The 18,418-nt window shown below is 54.8% G+C and overlaps 2 protein-coding genes across 3 annotated transcripts; one reads left to right on the top strand and one right to left on the bottom strand.

Moving 5' to 3' along the window:
* The first annotated feature begins 61 nt into the window (after nucleotides 1-61).
* Nucleotides 62-2,849, top strand: LOC133356481 (mucin-3A-like). Its single transcript, XM_061574011.1, has 4 exons — nucleotides 62-76; nucleotides 305-538; nucleotides 722-1,256; nucleotides 1,294-2,849. Exons 1-4 carry the CDS (start codon nucleotides 62-64, stop codon nucleotides 1,431-1,433), a joined length of 924 nt encoding a protein of 307 aa, XP_061429995.1. The 3' UTR covers nucleotides 1,434-2,849.
* Nucleotides 2,850-4,366: 1,517 nt separating this feature from the next.
* On the bottom strand, nucleotides 4,367-17,994 carry LOC133356537 (biglycan-like). 2 transcript variants are annotated; one of them, XM_061574096.1, is made up of 8 exons: nucleotides 17,867-17,994; nucleotides 15,114-15,477; nucleotides 13,693-13,805; nucleotides 10,696-10,909; nucleotides 9,059-9,172; nucleotides 7,977-8,070; nucleotides 7,550-7,688; nucleotides 4,367-6,132 (listed from the first exon to the last, which is right to left on the bottom strand). In XM_061574096.1, exons 2-8 carry the CDS (start codon nucleotides 15,466-15,468, stop codon nucleotides 5,932-5,934), a joined length of 1,230 nt encoding a protein of 409 aa, XP_061430080.1. In that variant the 5' UTR covers nucleotides 15,469-15,477; nucleotides 17,867-17,994; the 3' UTR covers nucleotides 4,367-5,931. The 2 variants fall into 2 exon arrangements, with proteins under 2 accessions (XP_061430080.1, XP_061430081.1); XM_061574097.1 differs by lacking the exon at nucleotides 17,867-17,994 and adding an exon at nucleotides 16,655-16,674.
* Between the last annotated feature and the right edge of the window lie 424 nt (nucleotides 17,995-18,418).

Below are 18,418 nucleotides of genomic sequence, written 5' to 3'. Positions count from 1 at the left end.
GTGACGGCACATTATATCAGGGCCAAGGCTCAAGATCACAAGGACCCACGATCCGCTAGCCATGCTCCTTCAAGCGGTGCTCCATGCCGTGTTGTGGTTCCGACCCTTGCCCAGTGGAGGGACATTTGGGTCACTTTCCAAGTTCCTTCACATGCTCCATGTCGTGTTTTATGGTGCACCCCTGGCAGAGAACACAAACCTCCCCTATCACTCGTCTGTCGCTGCTACTATACTACGTTGGCCACTCTTTCCGTGAGCTTCATCCGTTGATTCCTCCACACGCATTGAGGACTCGGTCAATTAGAGATTGGTTGAACAGAGTCGTGTGGACTCTGTAGGTCACAACAACACACCCACTCACCACACTTCAGATCACAACAACACTCACCCACTCACCACACTGCAGGTCACAACAACACTCACCACACTGCAGGTCACAACAACACTCACCCACTCACCACATTGCAGGTCACAACAACACTCACCCACTCACCACACTGCAGGTCACAACAACACTCACCCACTCACTACACTGCAGGTCACAACAACACACTCACCCACTCACCACACTGCAGCTCAAAACAACACACTCACCCACTCACCACACTGCAGGTCACAACAACACACTCACCCACTCACCACACTGCAGGTCACACCAACACACTCACCCACTCACTACACTGCAGGTCACAACAACACTCACCCACTCACTACACTGCAGGTCACAACAACAACACTCACCCACTCACCACACTGCAGCTCACAACACACTCACCCACTCACCACACTGCAGGTCACAACAACACACTCACCCACTCACCACACTGCAAGTCACAACAACACTCACCCACTCACTACACTGCAGGTTACAACAACACACCCACTCACCACACTGCAGGTCACAACAACACACCCACTCACCACACTGCAGGTCACAACAACACTCACCCACTCACTACACTGCAGGTCTCAACAACACACTCACCCACTCACCACACTGCAGGTCACACCAACACACTCACCCACTCACTACACTGCAGGTCACAACAACACTCACCCACTCACTACACTGCAGGTCACAACAACAACACTCACCCACTCACCACACTGCAGCTCACAACACACTCACCCACTCACCACACTGCAGGTCACAACAACACACTCACCCACTCACCACACTGCAAGTCACAACAACACTCACCCACTCACTACACTGCAGGTCACAACAACACACTCACCCACTCACCACACTGCAGGTCACAACAACACACTCACCCACTCACCACACTGCAGGTCACAACAACACTCACCCACTCACTACACTGCAGGTCGTAACTTCCCTTTCTGCTTCTTTCCTCGCACTAATCCATTGTGGAATTCCATCTGACATCATCATCATTGCCGTCGCCGCTATTCCCAAATTCTTACAATAACCTTGTCCAGTTCAAGAAACGGGTCACACTGTTTTCTTTAACAACTTTGGTAGTGCTGTTTATTACTGGGGGTTTTTTGTTGTTGTTGATGTTTCGGGCCTTTGGGCCTGCGCTCACCAATTGTGTTTATATAAACAACAACAACAACCATCACGTGAATTTCGCCCTGCAAGGCGCCACGGCCTCTGCGCCACGTTCCATCCAGTGCATTGTGTAGCAGTGGACGTGCTCTGCTCCATTCTTCTGTTAGGCAGGCGCCGTGTCGCCTTGCGGTGTGCGCCTGACACAAAAGTGTGGCTTGCGATCCGCTCCGCGTTCCGTCTAAGCTTGCGCTCCACGCCATGTTGTGTTGCGAGCTCTGCACGGTTGCACGGGGGACTTGCAGTGCCGGATTAAGCTCCTGCGGGGCCTGTAGCATATGATATAAAGGGGCCCTACATAAAAAAAAACATTTAAATATTAAAACACAATTTTTTTACTTGCACAATAAAGTAATTGTATTTTTCATTTGCTATACAGCCAGATAATACTGCAAATCGCTAACCTTAAACACCCAGTCGTTCATAGAAGTTGAAGGCGGTATAGTACTATAATAATAGAGCAAGTGCAGAATCACTGAACCGGAATTGATAGCCTGAAAGCCCGTAGCATATGTAGCTACTTTTGCGACTGTGATCATCCGGCACTGGGGAGTTGTGGGGCACAGGAACAGGCACTAGGCAGCAAAGATCAAAACCCGAATAAGGAAAGTCCAGAAGCGGACGATTGACAACCCGCATCTCTCACGCGTGGAGGTGCGCACATGTGGAACAGAGGGGCGGCTGTGCTTCAATACGTGCAGGGCATGAGATGCAAATCCTGGTTCAGATGACATGGGATTTGTTTTGTTTTGGCTTTAATATAAAAAACAGATTTTGATTTGTGTTTACCGTAGTACTGTACTCTTTAATGTGGTTGTAGTAATGCGGGCAGCAGAGGGCAGTGAAGTCAAATCCGGGTTGCGTGTGAGATGCCCTCATGCAGCAGAGGAATTACAAAAGACGAAACAGCTGAGTACATCTCACAGCGCGACCCTTACATCACGTTTCGAACGTCGTCAGGGGAACTTTTTAACGCCGGCCGCGAACCAAGACGGCGCGTTGTATTTGTGCGGTTTAACACACGGACCATAATTTTATTATGTTTTATTTTTATTATTTTATTATTTCCCTTCTACGTGACTTTACCGAAAGAACCAAGAAGACACGGACCATAATTTGCCAGGGGCGGCCTGCCACATATTCGAACCGCGAACCACCCTGCAACGAGCTGCGAACGCGCTACCGATGGGCCGTGTTCAATCTGCAATGCGTGCCGATCGCACACGCCTTTAAAACTGTCACATTAAACGTTAATTTGTCCCCTGTGGAAAAACCAGATCCCGTGTCCTTCATTTTGTCGTCATTAGTCGTCCTCTGGTGTCCCGACCTCTCGGCTGCAGCCGTCTCTCCAATCACAACGCCGCACGGAGTTGCCTTCCTGTGTGATGGGCAATGGGGTTCCTTGTGAGCAGCGGTAACCAAGAACACCAGCGCATGTCACCATTAACATGTTACTCAAATTGGCTCCAACCACCCCATACATTGGGATCTTCCGTGGGGGGCTAAAGACTGCCACCCACCAGAGTCTGCAATGTGAGGATGGGGGGCATACCCCCCCCCCCCGCTGCGCCCCTGCCAGTCCCCGCGTGGCCCAAGTGTCGTGGTGGTTGAATGGGGTCCGAAGGTCCCCCCCCCACCCCCTCCATTAGCACCCCATGTTCACGTGGTCCCAGACTTAACACCGCTCGAAGGGACTCGACCCCCCCCCCCCCCCCCGTAATCCCAATCATCCGTTGCCCTTCTCCTTCCGGGCATTCCAGCCCTGTGTGGGGGTCTGCGGGCTCCTTGAGATCTACGGGGGGTTTCGTGTGGGGTCCACGGACCCTGCTTAGAGTCTGTGCCGTAGCCCGCGGAGGTGCCGGCCACAATTGCCGACTCACACAGAGTCTGCCGCCCCAGTGGCGCGCTCCGCGTAAGTAAACATCCCAAGCCTCCCGTACACCACGTGACTTCTTGTGTGACCGCCCCCAACTCTGGATCCCTCCCCTCTCATCTACACGACTCGAGTCCCCGCCCCCTGTGAAAACAGACGCTGCTCCTCCGTGCAGCAGCGTCGAGGCCCCCATGTAGCCTCTCCCTCCGCGTCCCTCCTGACCCTGTGCTCCTGTTTCTCCATTCCTTTCCCATTCTCTTCTCCTTTCCCACACCTCACCCCCCCCCCCCCCCGACTCTACTCCCCTTCCCGCGGAGCGCCGCCAACGCGTACAAACAGTCGCTGGTTGATGTCAAAGCGACACATTCTTCTAGGACGAGGGCACGGCGCAGAGCTTGGGGTGTAAGGGCCCTGCACCACCTCCCTGGTGAGCGTGGGACACGTTGGCGAAGTTGGCCGAGGACGTAAGTCCAGGAATCCGTCGCGGGTTCCGTGTCAGCTCCCGTGCGCTTTAAAGGTAGCACGGTGAAGGCGGAGCCCTGCAATTACTTGTTCGCTACACTGCTAGCGGCAGTGGTTGGAGCCAAATATTGAGAGTGGTATTTGGCCTACTCTTCCACACGTAAAGTGTTGTCTCACGGCATTGTTGATGACATTACAGGGTCGATCTTGGTGAAGAATTTGAGTTTCGTTTGAAGACTCTGGCAGCTTTACGGGAAAGGCATTGCCGCATCGCCTGTGGGATTCTTGGCATCAGTCGGGGGGGGGTGTCTTCATGGGGGTCCGTGGCCCCTCCCTGTCGGGGGGGGGGGTCATGCGTGGTCCTGGTGAGAGCCTGTAGGGGTCCTCGTGATACATGGTCCCACTTGCTTGGGGGAGGCCTGCCGGGCTGTGGAAGAACCAGTTGGACTCGCGGACAGTGAGGTTCATAAGCCACTTTTATTGAATGAATATGGAACAACGACATCGCGCGGCGGTACAGGGGGTCATCGGCTTTACGTGGATTTATAATAAATCTGTTATAACTTTACTCACACAAGACCGCCCCCCCCCGCCCATATACCCCCATGGTCACACGTTTCTTTGTATGCAGGTGTGTATGTATACAAGTGTGTACGGTGGGGAGCGGTACACATAGTGGTTAGCGCGCTGCGCTACGAACCCAGTGACCCGAGTTACGATTCCCGCTAACTGCCAACGTCGGTGACTCAGCCTTAAATGAGTACCTGGTGCGGTGTGTAAACATCGCCACTGGGGAGACAAAGGCGGCCGGAAGTGGTGCTGGCCACCCACCCCCTCGGTGTGCCGTGTCGGCCTTCATAAGTGCTCGGTAACAGCACTTGCCCCTACAGTCTGTTAAGGCTATATGGGGAATCTTTGTATTTGTATATATTTGTATGCATACAGATGTGTGGATTGGAGTGGCAGGTGTACATATGTGTTCATCAGGAACACGTACAGGTGTACTGATCTATGTGTATGTACAGGTGCTGGAAAGCATGTATGCAGGTTCGTTGACACGTGCGTGCAAGTTTGTACACATGCATGCACAAATATTCAGAGGTGTGTGTGTGTGTGTGTAACACGGCTTCAACACTCAGTATTTCCCATCACCATCGTCATCCCCATCATCGTCATCATCACCAGCATCACAACCATCATCTCCACTGTCACGTGCTCACCAACTCACCCACCCAGACTCTCACCTGCTTCCCCCTCACCTTCCTCTCACCACCCTCACGTGCATCTGTGCCCCCTGCTCTCAACTGTTACGTGATCAGCTTCGGGGTCCCAGGTGTGACCGTCGCCCAGAGACCCCGGGGATCAGATCCCTCGTAGGTCCCAGGGCCCTTGGGGTAGGACGTACGGGTCCCCACGGCAGACCACAGGGTCCCCAAAATGGGGCTCCAACTCCTGGGGTCAGGATCTAATACCCTCTGTTCCACCGGCACCTGCGACCATAGCCGTGCCGGGGCCGTGTCGAGTCGGCTTGGTGCGGCTCAGGAAGTGCCAGGTTGTCTTTTCCACTGCGGAAGCCGAGCCGAGTCGTGCCACTGCCGTCGCATGCGATAAGCACGAGACATCAGCGCCTGCACGTTAGGCTGGATGGGACGCAGGGTACGCCGACAAGGATCAACCCCGCGCCTGGTGCTGCTTGGGGCACGAGCCTACGTTGATATGTCTCGCGAGGCCAGCGTGGCACGGTTTGGTTCCGGTCGGGTTCGGCAAATCACCGGTGGGAAAAAACAAAAACCCGTACCGTGAGAGCCCCACGCTGGCTCAGCTGTGCCAGTGGAAAAGGGGTATTTGGGTCACAGGACGAGGTTCGGGGGGGGGGGGGAGTGATGCTCGGGGTGGGACCCTGGGGTGGGACCTGCTTGCCTCCTGCGGTGGTTCTGGGATGGGTTTCCTGGGCCGGGCCCCCAGGCTGAGCCCCCCCCCCCGCCCTGCCCCCGCCGGCCCTCTGCGCCCCTCACCCCCACCTCTACTTGCGGAAATTCTGGCTGAACTGCACGGCAGAGCGGCTGGCCACGCAGCGGAAGGCAGAGGGCGGCACGTCCCAGTAGTTGACGGGGTTGTCGAACAGGGAGATGCCCGAGTAAAGGACTCGCTTGGGACTCGCGCCCTTGCTGCAGAAGTCGTCCGATTTCACGGCCGCGATCTTGTTGCTGTGCAGGTAGACCACCTGGCGGTGGAACAGGCGAGCACAAGGGAGACGAAATAGTGAAGGCGACAATGCGCCACGCAAATAAGAAAAGAAATTGGATTTTTATATGTTTTTGGGTGCATGCCACAGCCGCCCACACGCATAATTTCACCAACATTGATTTTCAGTGAAAGAAAAACTCTGGACTGGTTTTTACAATTCATTATCTCATCAGGAGAGTCAGACTCGCTGGTGAGCTGCCAGATGTTTATAGGCAAGACCGTGGGTCCGAGTTCGACGCACAATTCTACAACACAACACAATCATATCGAGTGTCGTAGTGGGTAATGTAAGTCCCAACACAGATAAGCACACACTACGTCTCCTTCACATATATGTCCCTCTGCGTGGGATAGGAATGGAGAACCCTCTGCAAAGGATCAGGAGAGACAAGGAGAGGAAGGGAGAGGCATCATGACGGCCTTGACACTGCTGCACGGAGGAGGAGCAGCGTCTGTTTTCCCAGCGGGCGGGGAGAGGGGAGGGGTTCAGAGTGGGGGTGGCCACGCACAAGTCACGTGGCTTACGGGAGCTGTTTTAGAGATGACGAGCAGCAGTCGGAGAGGACGTCACAGAGGAGATGGAGTGATGGAATCAGTTCAGGTCCTGGAAGGAGTGTTGCATCATACGATCACGAAAGATGGTTTTGGCTTTGCGAGGCCTTAATCCAGCAGTGGGTTGATCATGGCTGATGGTGATGATGGCTGATGGTGATGATGGCTGATGGTGATGATGGCTGATGGTGATGATGGCTGATGGTGATGATGGCTGATGGTGATGATGGCTGATGGTGATGATGGGTGAGGGCAGTAGTGGTTCTGGCTCACTGGGAGCCCACTGAATAAATAACTATTGTGCCTCCTCCCAGCTTTTAAAATGTTAAACTCCGAGTGAGATGAGAGAAAAAATGTAGACAACAGAGTTCGCTAGGTGAGAAAAGAGAGATTTAGACAAGATGGTGATGTGAGAGAGATGAGGGGTGAGGAAGTGGGAGGGTTTGTGAGTGAGCGGAGGGGTTAGGATCTGGGAGGGTTGGTGAGCGGAGGGGTGAGGGTGTGGGAGGGTGGGTGAGCGGAGGGGTGAGGGTGTGGGAGGGTGGGTGAGCGGAGGGGTGAGGGTGTTGGAGGGTGGGTGAGTGAGCAGAGGGGTGAGGATCTGGGAGGGTTGGTGAGCAGAGGGGTTAGGATCTGGGTGGGAGAGTGGGAGGGTGGATGGGTGGGACGGTGGGAGGGAGGGTGGATGGGTGGGAGGGTGGGAGGGAGGGTGGATGGGTGGGAGGGAGGGTGGATGGGTGGGAGGGTGGGAGGGTGGGTGAACGGAGGATTGAGAGTGTGGGAGGGTGGGTGAGCGGAGGGGTGAGGGTGAGGGAGGGTGAGGGAGGGTGGGTGAGACTCACCTGCAGGTGCTTGAGGAAGGCCAGGCCAGGGGGCACCTGCGTTAGGACGTTGCTGTCCAGGTGCAGCTCCCTCAGGTGTGGGCAGGTCTCCAGGCTTCCATTCTGAATCACCTTGATCTGGTTATAGCTCAAGCCCAACCTTCACGGTGGACACACGGGGAGAGATATCACTTCACACAGAGATACTCTCTCCACACAGATACTCCACGCGGTATGATGTGTGGTTTAGTGTATGACGTGTGGTCTAGTGCATGATGTGTGATTTATATTCTTTGGGTCTTTCAGTAAAGTCACGTAGATAGGTGTTTTGAACCTATCTACGTGACTTTACCGAACGACCCAAAGAATATGATTTCCTGCAGTCACGAAAGCTTTAAGTGAAGATGTTTGTGTGATTTGGTGCATGATGTGCGGTATGCGGTGGTACCGGTGAATGAGCGGGTATCGGATCAGATCCTCTTGCTCCAGAGCGGTGATCTGGTTGTGCTCCAAGTGCAGCTCCTGGATGGAGTTGGGCAGGTCTGAGGAGGGGGGGGGGGGCGGGGGGAGAGGAGACAGCGGAATGGGGGCCATGGGGTGGGTGGGAGACAATGGGAGGGGGGGGAGACAATGGGGTGGGTGGGAGACAATGGGGGGGGGGGCGTTGGGGGTTTGGTTGGGACAGTACAAGCTTCAGAAAGTCTGCTACTGGTGTGCTAAAGCTTTTATAAAAAATTCAAATTGTCTCCGGTTTAAAATGTTCTGAACTCATACACAACTCCTTATATGGGCACATGGCGGCGCTACCTTAGCAGTGGGCGGGGCTACCCGAGTAGTGGGTGGGGCTACCTTAGTGGGAGGGGCTACCTGCGTAGTGGGCGGGGCTATCTTAGTGGGAGGGGCTACCTGCGTATTGGGTGGGGCTACCTTAGTGGGAGGGGCTACCTGCGTAGTGGGTGGGGCTACCTGCGTAGTGGGTGGGGCTACCTTAGTGGGAGGGGCTACCTGCGTAGTGGGTGAGGCTACCTTAGTGGGAGGGGCTACCTGAGAAGTGGGCGGGGCTACCTGCGTAGTGGGCGGGGTATACATGAGTAGCGGGCGGGGCTACCTGCATAGTGGGCGGGCTTACCTGCGTAGTGGGCGGGGCTACCCGAGTAATGGGCGGGGCTACCTGCGTAGTGGGCGGGGCTATCTGCGTAGTGGGCGGGGTTACCTGCGTAGTGGGCGGGGTTACCTGCGTAGTGGGCGGGGCTACCCGAGTAATGGGCGGGGCTACCTGCGTAGTGGGCGGGGCTACCTGCGTAGTGTGCGGGGTTACCTGCGTAGTGGGCGGGGTTACCTGCGTAGTGGGCGGGGCTACCCGAGTAATGGGCGGGGCCTATAGGCAGTGAGCGGCATCAGACTCAGGAGGAGCGACGGAGTGAGAGAGGCGGCGAGAGAGAGAGGGAGGGAGGGGGGCTGCGGGCTCACTGCTGAGTGTCCCCCCATCCACCCCATGCTGAGTCTGGCGAGACGCGAGGCGCCGCTCACCTTTGGGGATGCGCGCGAGCTTCGAGTCGGACACGCGCACGTACACGAGGCGCTCCAGTCCCTCGAAGGCCCCCACCTCGATCCCTGTCGACTGCAGGGGGTTCCCTCCCATCTCTGCCAAAGGGGAAGGGGTGCGGGGATAAAGGTCGGAAGAGGTCAGGGCCAGAGTAGGTGGGAGGGTGGGAGGGGGTGGGGGGGCCCGAGGGGTGCGAGTGTACGGGAGGGGCCAATGCGAGATACAGGTGAGGCCCAGGTGATGTGTGAGAACCAGCTGAGATCAAGGTGAGGCCCAGGTGATGTGTGAGATCCAGCTGAGATCAAGGTGAGGCCCAGGTGATGTGTGAGATCCAGCTGAGATCAAGGTGAGGCCCAGGTGATGTGTGAGATCCAGCTGAGATACAGGTGAGGCCCAGGTGATGTGTGAGATCCAGCTGAGATCAAGGTGAGGCCCAGGTGATGTGTGAGATCCAGCTGAGATCAAGGTGAGGCCCAGGTGATGTGTGAGATCCAGCTGAGATCAAGGTGAGGCCCAGGTGATGTGTGAGATCCAGCTGAGATCAAGGTGAGGCCCAGGTGATGTGTGAGATCCAGCTGAGATACAGGTGAGGCCCAGGTGATGTGTGAGATCCAGCTGAGATCAAGGTGAGGCCCAGGTGATGTGTGAGATCCAGCTGAGATCAAGGTGAGGCCCAGGTGATGTGTGAGATCCAGCTGAGATCAAGGTTAGGCCCAGGTGATGTGTGAGATCCAGCTGAGATACAGGTGAGGCCCAGGTGATGTGTGAGATCCAGCTGAGATCAAGGTGAGGCCCAGGTGATGTGTGAGATCCAGCTGAGATCAAGGTGAGGCCCAGGTGATGTGTGAGATCCAGCTGAGATCAAGGTGAGGCCCAGGTGATGTGTGAGATCCAGCTGAGATCAAGGTGAGGCCCAGGTGATGTGTGAGATCCAGCTGAGATACAGGTGAGGCCCAGGTCGCTGGTGATATGCAGGTCATTTGCAGGTGAGTAAGGTACAGGTGGAGTTCAGGTGAAGTGCGTTTTACAGGTGAGATCTCAGTGACGTCGAGTAAAGGTGAGGTTCATGTGAGGAGACAGCAGAAGCGGGAGCAGCTGAGAGGTGAGGAGCAGGACAGAGGTGATGTTTCCGGTGAGGAGCAGGCGAGATGATGGTGAGGAGGTGAAGGCGACTCTATACCACACATCGTACACTCGACCAGGATGGCCAAACTCCCATCATGGCATCGAGGAGGGTGCTGTACCTTGGCTCGCCAGGAGACGGCGGTACAGCAAAATGCGGACTAATATCACCTGTCCCTTGTGTATGGGATCCAGTGTTGCCCTCTCGCACACGTGGGGCTTCTCCAGGTGCTCGCACGTGTGTACACATTCATTGGCTGAAAACGTCTTCATATCTAGAGGACCGCAGAGCTTGGGGCGATCACCGACAGCGCCGGCTCCGACCGGCTGGCTACTGTTGCTGCCTTCATCCCCGCCTCTGGTCCCTCGGCGAGTATGCGAGATGTGATTTGCACGAGCTACAACGACGCTGCTATGTAAAAAGAAACCCAAGAGAGGTCGGTGAGGAGCAGGAGAGGAGCAGGCGAGGAGCGGGGGAGGAGGAGGAGCGAGGCCTCACCGAGCGCGTGGAGTCTCTTCATGCCGGAGAACGCGTCCTTGGGGATCTTCTTGATGTTGTTTTCGTGGATGCGGAGCTCCACCAGGGAGGGCGGCATGGAGCCGGGCACCTCGGTCAGCTGGTTGTGCGAGATGTACAGCTTGTCCAGGCTCGAGAGCGGCGCAAACGCCTTGGGGTGCACCTTGCTGATGAGGTTGTTCACCAGGTACAGCGCCTACGGGCAGGAGGAAGGGGAGAGAGGGCGGGACGGCCCCGATTGCTCGATTACTCACCGCGATGCGGAGGTTCACATTCTCAAGCTGATTGTGTTTGGCACCAGTGGAGAACTCAAAGAGACCTCCAGGATGGAGACGTCTCATTTGCAAGAGTGAGCTGAGGCATCAGGCTACTGCCAATAGGAGGGCAACGATTGCTGCTGCTGCTGCTGCTGCTGCGTGTGTGTGTGATACCAAATGAGCAATTTGCGGTGTCATATTTTTTGAGATGGCAAATCTGGGACCATGACGCCGACAACGCAATAGCCTCCTACTCGTTTCGAATGACGTCATGGGGATCTTTAACGTCCACTGCGAGTGAAGCAGCATCACGGACACGGTCAATGCCACTCAACCGCAGAACTAACCAGGGAGGCCGCTAGATTCGAATTGCGACTCTCTGCAACAATGGCGAACGCAAACCTGTCAACCCATATGGTTTACCCCGTATTCTTGTACAGGGAAATAGAGTTCTCAGGTCCATACGGCGTACAGCCGATTCAATACGGAAAATACAATGTTTGTGTCTATTTGTTTGTGTTTCTCCCTTGTGATGGCACTTTGTAGGATGCACGATGAGATGTATAAGGGCACGGGGTGACCAATACGTTTAACACGTAGGCTTTCGCAACCAATATCATCCATAATAGAGGTTTTTTTGGGTTAGATCGCGTAAATATATACATTTCTTTCTTTGCTCGATGAATGAGCGTCTTAATAAGAGCAGATTTCTGTGCGGGGTGATGGTGTGGTTTAGATATGTGGATGACACATTGGTGGTCTGGCCATATGGCAAAGATACACTGAACGCATTTCTAAATCATCTCAACTCGCAAAACCCATCCATCCAGTCCACCAGGGAAGTGGAAGCTGACAGAAATCTGCTCTTATCCAGACGCTCATTCATCGAGCAGAGACGTGTCAGATGGTGACAGTCTGAGAAGTGAAATTCAACATGTTAAAGAAGCGCTGCAAATTAACAGTTACAATGATGCACAAATCAACAGGGCATTGAATACCAAAACCAAATCAAATAACGAGCATTGAAACTGGCCAAGTAGTTAAACGATCAAAATACCGTACATTGCGGGAGTAACTGATAAACTAGCCAGATGTTTGGAAAAACAAAACGTCCGAGTCAGATTTTGTACGGTACATAAAATACAGAATTTAATATCTGGTACAAAATATGTATTACCGAAGCTATCAACAGAAGATGTGTACAGGATTAACTGCACGAGTGGTAAACGTTATGTTGGGCAAACAGGACGAATGATCAGCACGAGACTCAAAGAACATCAGAGAAATATTAAATTATCCCAAATGCAACTATCAGCAGAAGGAGAATACGCGTGCCAACAAGGACACTCAATTAATTTTGATAATGTTGAAGTTTGTGCAAAACTAGCTACTACTGGCCAAGACTAATTAGAGAATCTATCGAAATTGAAAGAAATAAAAAAAACTTTAACCGTTCGGATAGCTACCGTCTTAGTGCTGCATGGAAGCGAATAATCAAATAATACATTATTTAAATGCATGCCTACAAAGGGCAGCGTACTTCAATAGGGATTACCGTTGGTAGGGCTATTTTAATAAACACAATAGACAGGAAGGACAAGTTCAAAGGGCTCGCATAATGCATAATGTACGCTGCTTCAGTAACCCCCCCCCCCCCATGACTGTGCAAGAGCGCAGAAGGGTGGTCAACACATCTACGCCTCGATATAAGGAACGAAATAGTTAAGACTTCTCCACAAATCTGGCTGTCGCCTGATGAAGCTAGTTGTAATTACTAGCGAAACGTCGTACTCAGATTGTAAACGTTGTTAGTGCTGTACTAGTGACAAATTGGCCACGTTCTGTTTACGTAACAACCCTTACTAGTTGGCTGTGTCGGGTGGTGGCGGGTTTTAACGACACATTTATATATGTACGCGATCTAACCCAAAAAAACTCTATTATGGATGAGCAATAAGGTCTGAACTGCTCTGTAATAAGGTAGGGCCGTGTTGAGTGCGGGGAGGGTGGGCAGTGGTGGCAGTCATGTTGGTAGGTGGTGGTGGTGAAGTGGTTGGTGGTGGCAGCTGTGGAGATGGTTGTGGTGTCGCGATGGAGGTGGGGATTGTAATGGCGGTGGTGATGGTGATGATGGGAATGGTCGTGTGGTGAGCACAGCGAGGTTAACAATGCGGTTTCAAGAGCCTCGGATATTGAAGCCTCCTCCCAAAAAATAAAGTGACCGTATATTCGATATTGCTCCATAATGGTTGAAAAGCTACGTTATAATCCTGAAGCACTGCCATCCAGCCTGGAGGCAAATTGTCCTTTAAATCCGTTGTATCGCTTGTGTGCATCGCTAGCAGTAATGTGACAACACTCAACCATTTGCTGCTCAGTGTTGGCCTCGGTGCGGTTGTGGTAGCCGAGTTTGTCGTGATGCACGTGGTGGTTGTGTGGCTGCGATGTTCATCATATCGTGGTCGCTGTTGTGGGTTTTTTTAAAATCGTGGTTGTGGAGCTCAGTATTGGTTCTGTGGTTGTGGCGGTTGCATAGTTGTGTGTGCTATGTGGTTGTGATGATGCGATGACTTTTAGGTGGTTACAATGTGCAGGTTTTTTTTCTGTGTTTATGGTGGCTGTGATGCTTGCGTTGGTTGTGATCGTCATGACGTTCGTAGTAGTTGGTGGTTGTGGTGGATGTTGTGGTCGTGCTGGGCATGTTGTTGTTGGAGACACTTGCATAGAGTTTATTGAGGCCCTTGAAGTCGTCCTGCTTGATCTCCGTGATCTTGTTGTTCTGCAGATCGAGGAGGCGGGCGTCCTTGGGGATGGCCTGGGGCACGGCGACGAGGCCTGGAGGGAGGTGGCGGCGGAACAGACACAGGGCCCACGTAAGGTAGGCCTCATCTCCCTCTGCTCCCTGCGGCTAGAGCCAGGGGGAGGGCAGTGAGGGATTCATAATGACGACGGTACATTCTCATGTCGATCTCCCCTCCTCCTGCCTCGTGAGATATTCTTCTCCTTCCCATGACACGTCCTGGAGACCCTATCCCTGGCCTGAGGTGTGGAGGCTTCAACTTGGCCCGCCCCTGCGGTGGATTCGTTGTCTTCATTGCGAGGCCCGCGGGCCACTGACGGCCCCTGGTGACCTTTCGTGCGGCCCCTGACGTGCGCCCCCCCCCCCGTCAATACACAAAAGGGGAACCCCCCCCCCCATCATCACCATCGTGGTGCTGTCAAACCCCAAATGGTTTCAAATGGGGCGGCCCTCACACTGATGATGCCTTCTCGGCAAAAGTGCCCCCCTCTGAAAGTTAGCGGAGAACAGCGCTCGTGGCCCTCAGGCCGGTCGCCAGCGTAACGAGGCCGTCGCTGCGGATCACCAGCCACGTGCAGCCAAGCGATGGGCTTCAAGGAGATGTGACATCAACATGACCCGACACCCTCACCCGATACCCCTCACCCGACACCCTCACCCGATACCCCTCACCCGATACCCTCACCCGATACCCCTCACCCGACACCCTCACCCGATACCCCTCACCCGATACCCTCACCCGATACCCTCACCCGACACCCCTCACCTGATACTCCTCACCCGATACCCCTCACCCAATACTCCTCACCCGATACCCTCACCCGACACCCCTCACCTGATACTCCTCACCCGATACCCCTCACCCAATACTCCTCACCCGATACCCTCACCCGACACCCCTCACCTGATACTCCTCACCCAATACTCCTCACCCAATACCCCTCACCCGATACTCCTCACCCAATACTCCTCACGCAATACTCCTCACCCAATACCTCTCACCCGATACCCCTCACCCAATACTCCTCACCCGATACCCCTCACCCAATACTCCTCACCCAATACTCCTCACCCAATACTCCTCACCCGATACTCCTCACCCAATACTCCTCACCCGACACCCTCACCCAATACCCCTCACCCAATACCCCTCACCCAATACCCCTCACCCAATACCCCTCACCCAACACCCCTCACCCAACACCCCTCACCCAATACTCCTCACCCGACACCCTCACCCGACACCCTCACTCTCTCACCGCACGCGCTCACCCAACACCCTGACGATCCCTCAACAATCCTAGCCCTCACCGCCCCCTTCCTCCTCACCCCCCCCCCCTCACCCAGGTCGGAGCACTGCACGACGCGCGCGCTGCACTGGCACCCGAAGGGGCAGCTCGCGTCGGGAGGTGGCGGCGGTGGCAGCGGCAACTTGGGCGGGGTGACGGGCCCGCGTCCCGACGGCTTCCCGCCGGTGGGCGGTTTGGGGCGGCCCGCTGAGGGCTGCTTGGGCGTGGGGGCCGGCACCGCAGAGTCGTCTCCCGAGAACTCGACGGCGTCGTCGGCCATCATGAAGTCGGTGAAGAACTGGCGCTGGGCGAACGGTTTGGAGGAGGTGGCCGCGGCCACCGACGAGGAGATGGAGGGGGAGGAGAGGGCGCAGACGAGGAGCAAAGCGCACACGCACAGCGCGGCCATGGTGGGGGGCTGTGGTGGTGTGGGGGGCACGGGGGTGAGGGGGGTGAGGGGGGGAGAGAGAGGTGTCACGCGGGTGGGGGGGGGGGGGCAGACACAGGTGTCGCAGGTTAACACAGGTGTCGCAGGTGTAACACAGGTGTCACAGGTGTTACAGGTGTCACAGGTGTTACAGGTGTAACACAGGTGTAACACAGGTGTAACACAGGTGTTACAGGTTAACACAGGTGTAACACAGGTCTTACAAGTTACACAGGTGTTACAGGTGTTACAGGTGTAACACAGGTGTTACAGATTAACACAGGTGTTATAGGTGTTACAGGTTACACAGGTGTTACAGGTGTAACACAGATGTAACACAGGTGTTACAGGTTAACACAGGTGTTACAGGTTAACACAGGCTATCACAGGTGTTACAGGTTAACACAGGTTAACAAGGTGTTACAGGTGTAACAGGTGTAACACAGGTGTTACAGGTTAACACAGGTGTCACAGGTTAACACAGGTGTCACGGATTAACACAGGTTAACACAGGTGTTACAGGTGTAACACAGGTGTAACACAGGTGTTACAGGTTAACACAGGTGTTACAGGTTAACACAGGTTAACACAGGTGTCACGGGTTAACACAGGTTAACACAGGTGTTACAGGTTAACACAGGTGTTACAGGTTAACACAGGTGTAACACAGGTGTTACAGGTTAACACAGGTGTAACACAGGTGTTACAGGTGTTACGTGTTACGCGCAGGCGTTATACACACAGGTGTCACACACACAGGTGTGACACACACAGTGTCACACACACACAGGTGACACACACACACAGCGTCACACACAAAGATCCCCCGTATAGCCTTAAGAGACTGTAGGGGCAAGTGCTGTTAGCGAGCACCTATGAAGGCCGGAACGGTACACGAGGGGGTGGGTGGCCAGGACCACGCGATGAACCCGGCGACCCGAGTTCGATTCCCGCTTACGGCCAACACCAGTGACGATTATCTGAACCGGTCCTGGGCCTCCCCTAGGTCGACTCAGCCTCAAATGAGTACCTGGTGAGGTGTGTAAACATCACCACTAGGGAGACAAAGGCGGTCGGGCGTGGTGCTGGCCACCCACCCCCTCGTGTGCCGTGCTGGCCTTCATAGGTGCTCGCTAACAGCGGGGGATCTCTTATCTTTGTGTCTCACCTGTGAGTGAGATCTGTGCGTGAGTGTGTGTCACACCTGTGTGTGTCACACCTGTGTGTGTGTCACACCTGTGTGTGTGTGAGTGTCTCACCTGTGTGTGTGACAGTGTGTGTGACACTGTGTGTGCGTGTCTCACCTGTGAGTGTGTGTGTGTCTCACCCGTGAGTGAGATCTGTGCGTGAGTGTGTGTGACACTGTGTGTGTGTCTCACCTGTTGTGGGGAGCGGTAGTGTAGCGGTTAGCGCGCTGCGCTATGAACCTGGCGACCCGGGTTCGATTCCCGCTCACGGCTAACACCAGTGACGATTATCTGAACCGGTCCTGGGCCTCCCCTAGGTCGACTCAGCCTTAAATGAGTACCTGGTGCGGTGTGTAAACATCGCCACTAGGGAGACAAAGGCGGTCGGGCGTGGTGCTGGCCACCCACCCCCTCGTGTACCGTTCCGGCCTTCATAGGTGCTCGCTAACAGCACTTGCCCCTACAGTCTGTTCAGGCTATACGGGGGATCTTTGTCTTTGTGTCTCACCTGTGAGTGTGTGCGTGTTTCACCTGTGAGTGAGATCTGTGCGTGAGTGTGTGTGACACGGTGTGTGTGTCTCACCTGTGAGTGTGTGCGTGTCTCACCTGTGAGTGAGATCTGTGCGTGAGTGTGTATGACACGGTGTGTGTGTCTCACCTGTGAGTGTGTGTGTGTGTCTCACCTGTGAGTGAGATCTGTGCGTGAGTGTGTGTGACACTGTGTGTGTGTCTCACCTGTGAGTGAGATCTGTGCGTGAGTGTGTGTGACACGGTGTGTGTGTGTCTCACCTGTGAGTGTGTGTGTGTGTCTCACCTGTGAGTGAGATCTGTGCGTGAGTGTGTGTGACACTGTGTGTGTGTCTCATCTGTGAGTGTGTGCGTGTCTCACCTGTGAGTGAGATCTGTGCGTGAGTGTGTGTGACACGGCGTGTGTGTCTCACCTGTGAGTGTGTGCGTGTCTCACCTGTGAGTGAGATCTGTGCGTGAGTGTGTGTGACACTGTGTGTGTGTCTCACCTGTGAGTGTGTGCGTGTCTCACCTGTGAGTGAGATCTGTGCGTGAGTGTGTGTGACACTGTGTGTGTGTCTCACCTGTGAGTGTGTGTGTGTGTCTCACCTGTGAGTGAGATCTGTGCGTGAGTGTGTGTGACACTGTGTGTGTGTCTCACCTGTGAGTGTGTGTGTGTGTCTCACCTGTGAGTGAGATCTGTGCGTGAGTGCTGGACGTGGACGGGAGTTGGAGTGGAGACGCCTTCGCTTTGCCGCCCGAGTCTCTGACTGCGGCCGCCGGAGAGAACGGAGCGGATGGTGGAGGGAGGGGGAGGGAGGGGGAGGGGGAGGGAGGGGGGAGGGGGAGAGAGGGGAGGGAGGGAGGGAGGGAGGGGGAGGGATAGATGGGGTTGGGGGGGAATAGGGGTCTGACTCAGACCCCTATTCGCAGCTTTGGGGCTGCATCGGATAGGGGGGGGGGTCCCTGGAGAAAGGGGTAGGCGGAGAGGGTTGGGGTGTAAGGGGGGGGGGATGGTTGGCGGGAAGGGGGAGATTTTGGGGTTGGTGGGGAGGTAGAGAGGGGGGTAGGGGAGGGAAACGGGCGGGAGATGTGGGGTGAGGTGACGGGTGAGCAAAAGGGAGGTGGAGTGTGTCGCCAAGTGGGGGTACGTGTCGGTGTGTGTGTGTCGGTGTGTGTGTAGGAACTCGCTCACAGCACTTGCCCCAAAAGTCTGTTAAGGCTATGCAGGTGATCTT

Source organism: Lethenteron reissneri, chromosome 54 (assembly GCF_015708825.2).
Source record: "Lethenteron reissneri isolate LAM-NWPU_2019-01 chromosome 54, ASM1570882v1, whole genome shotgun sequence".
In the NCBI taxonomy this organism is placed as follows: Eukaryota; Metazoa; Chordata; class Hyperoartia; order Petromyzontiformes; family Petromyzontidae; genus Lethenteron; species Lethenteron reissneri.
Note: the sequence above shows the minus strand (reverse complement) of the source record. Positions and strands in the feature narration are given on the sequence as shown.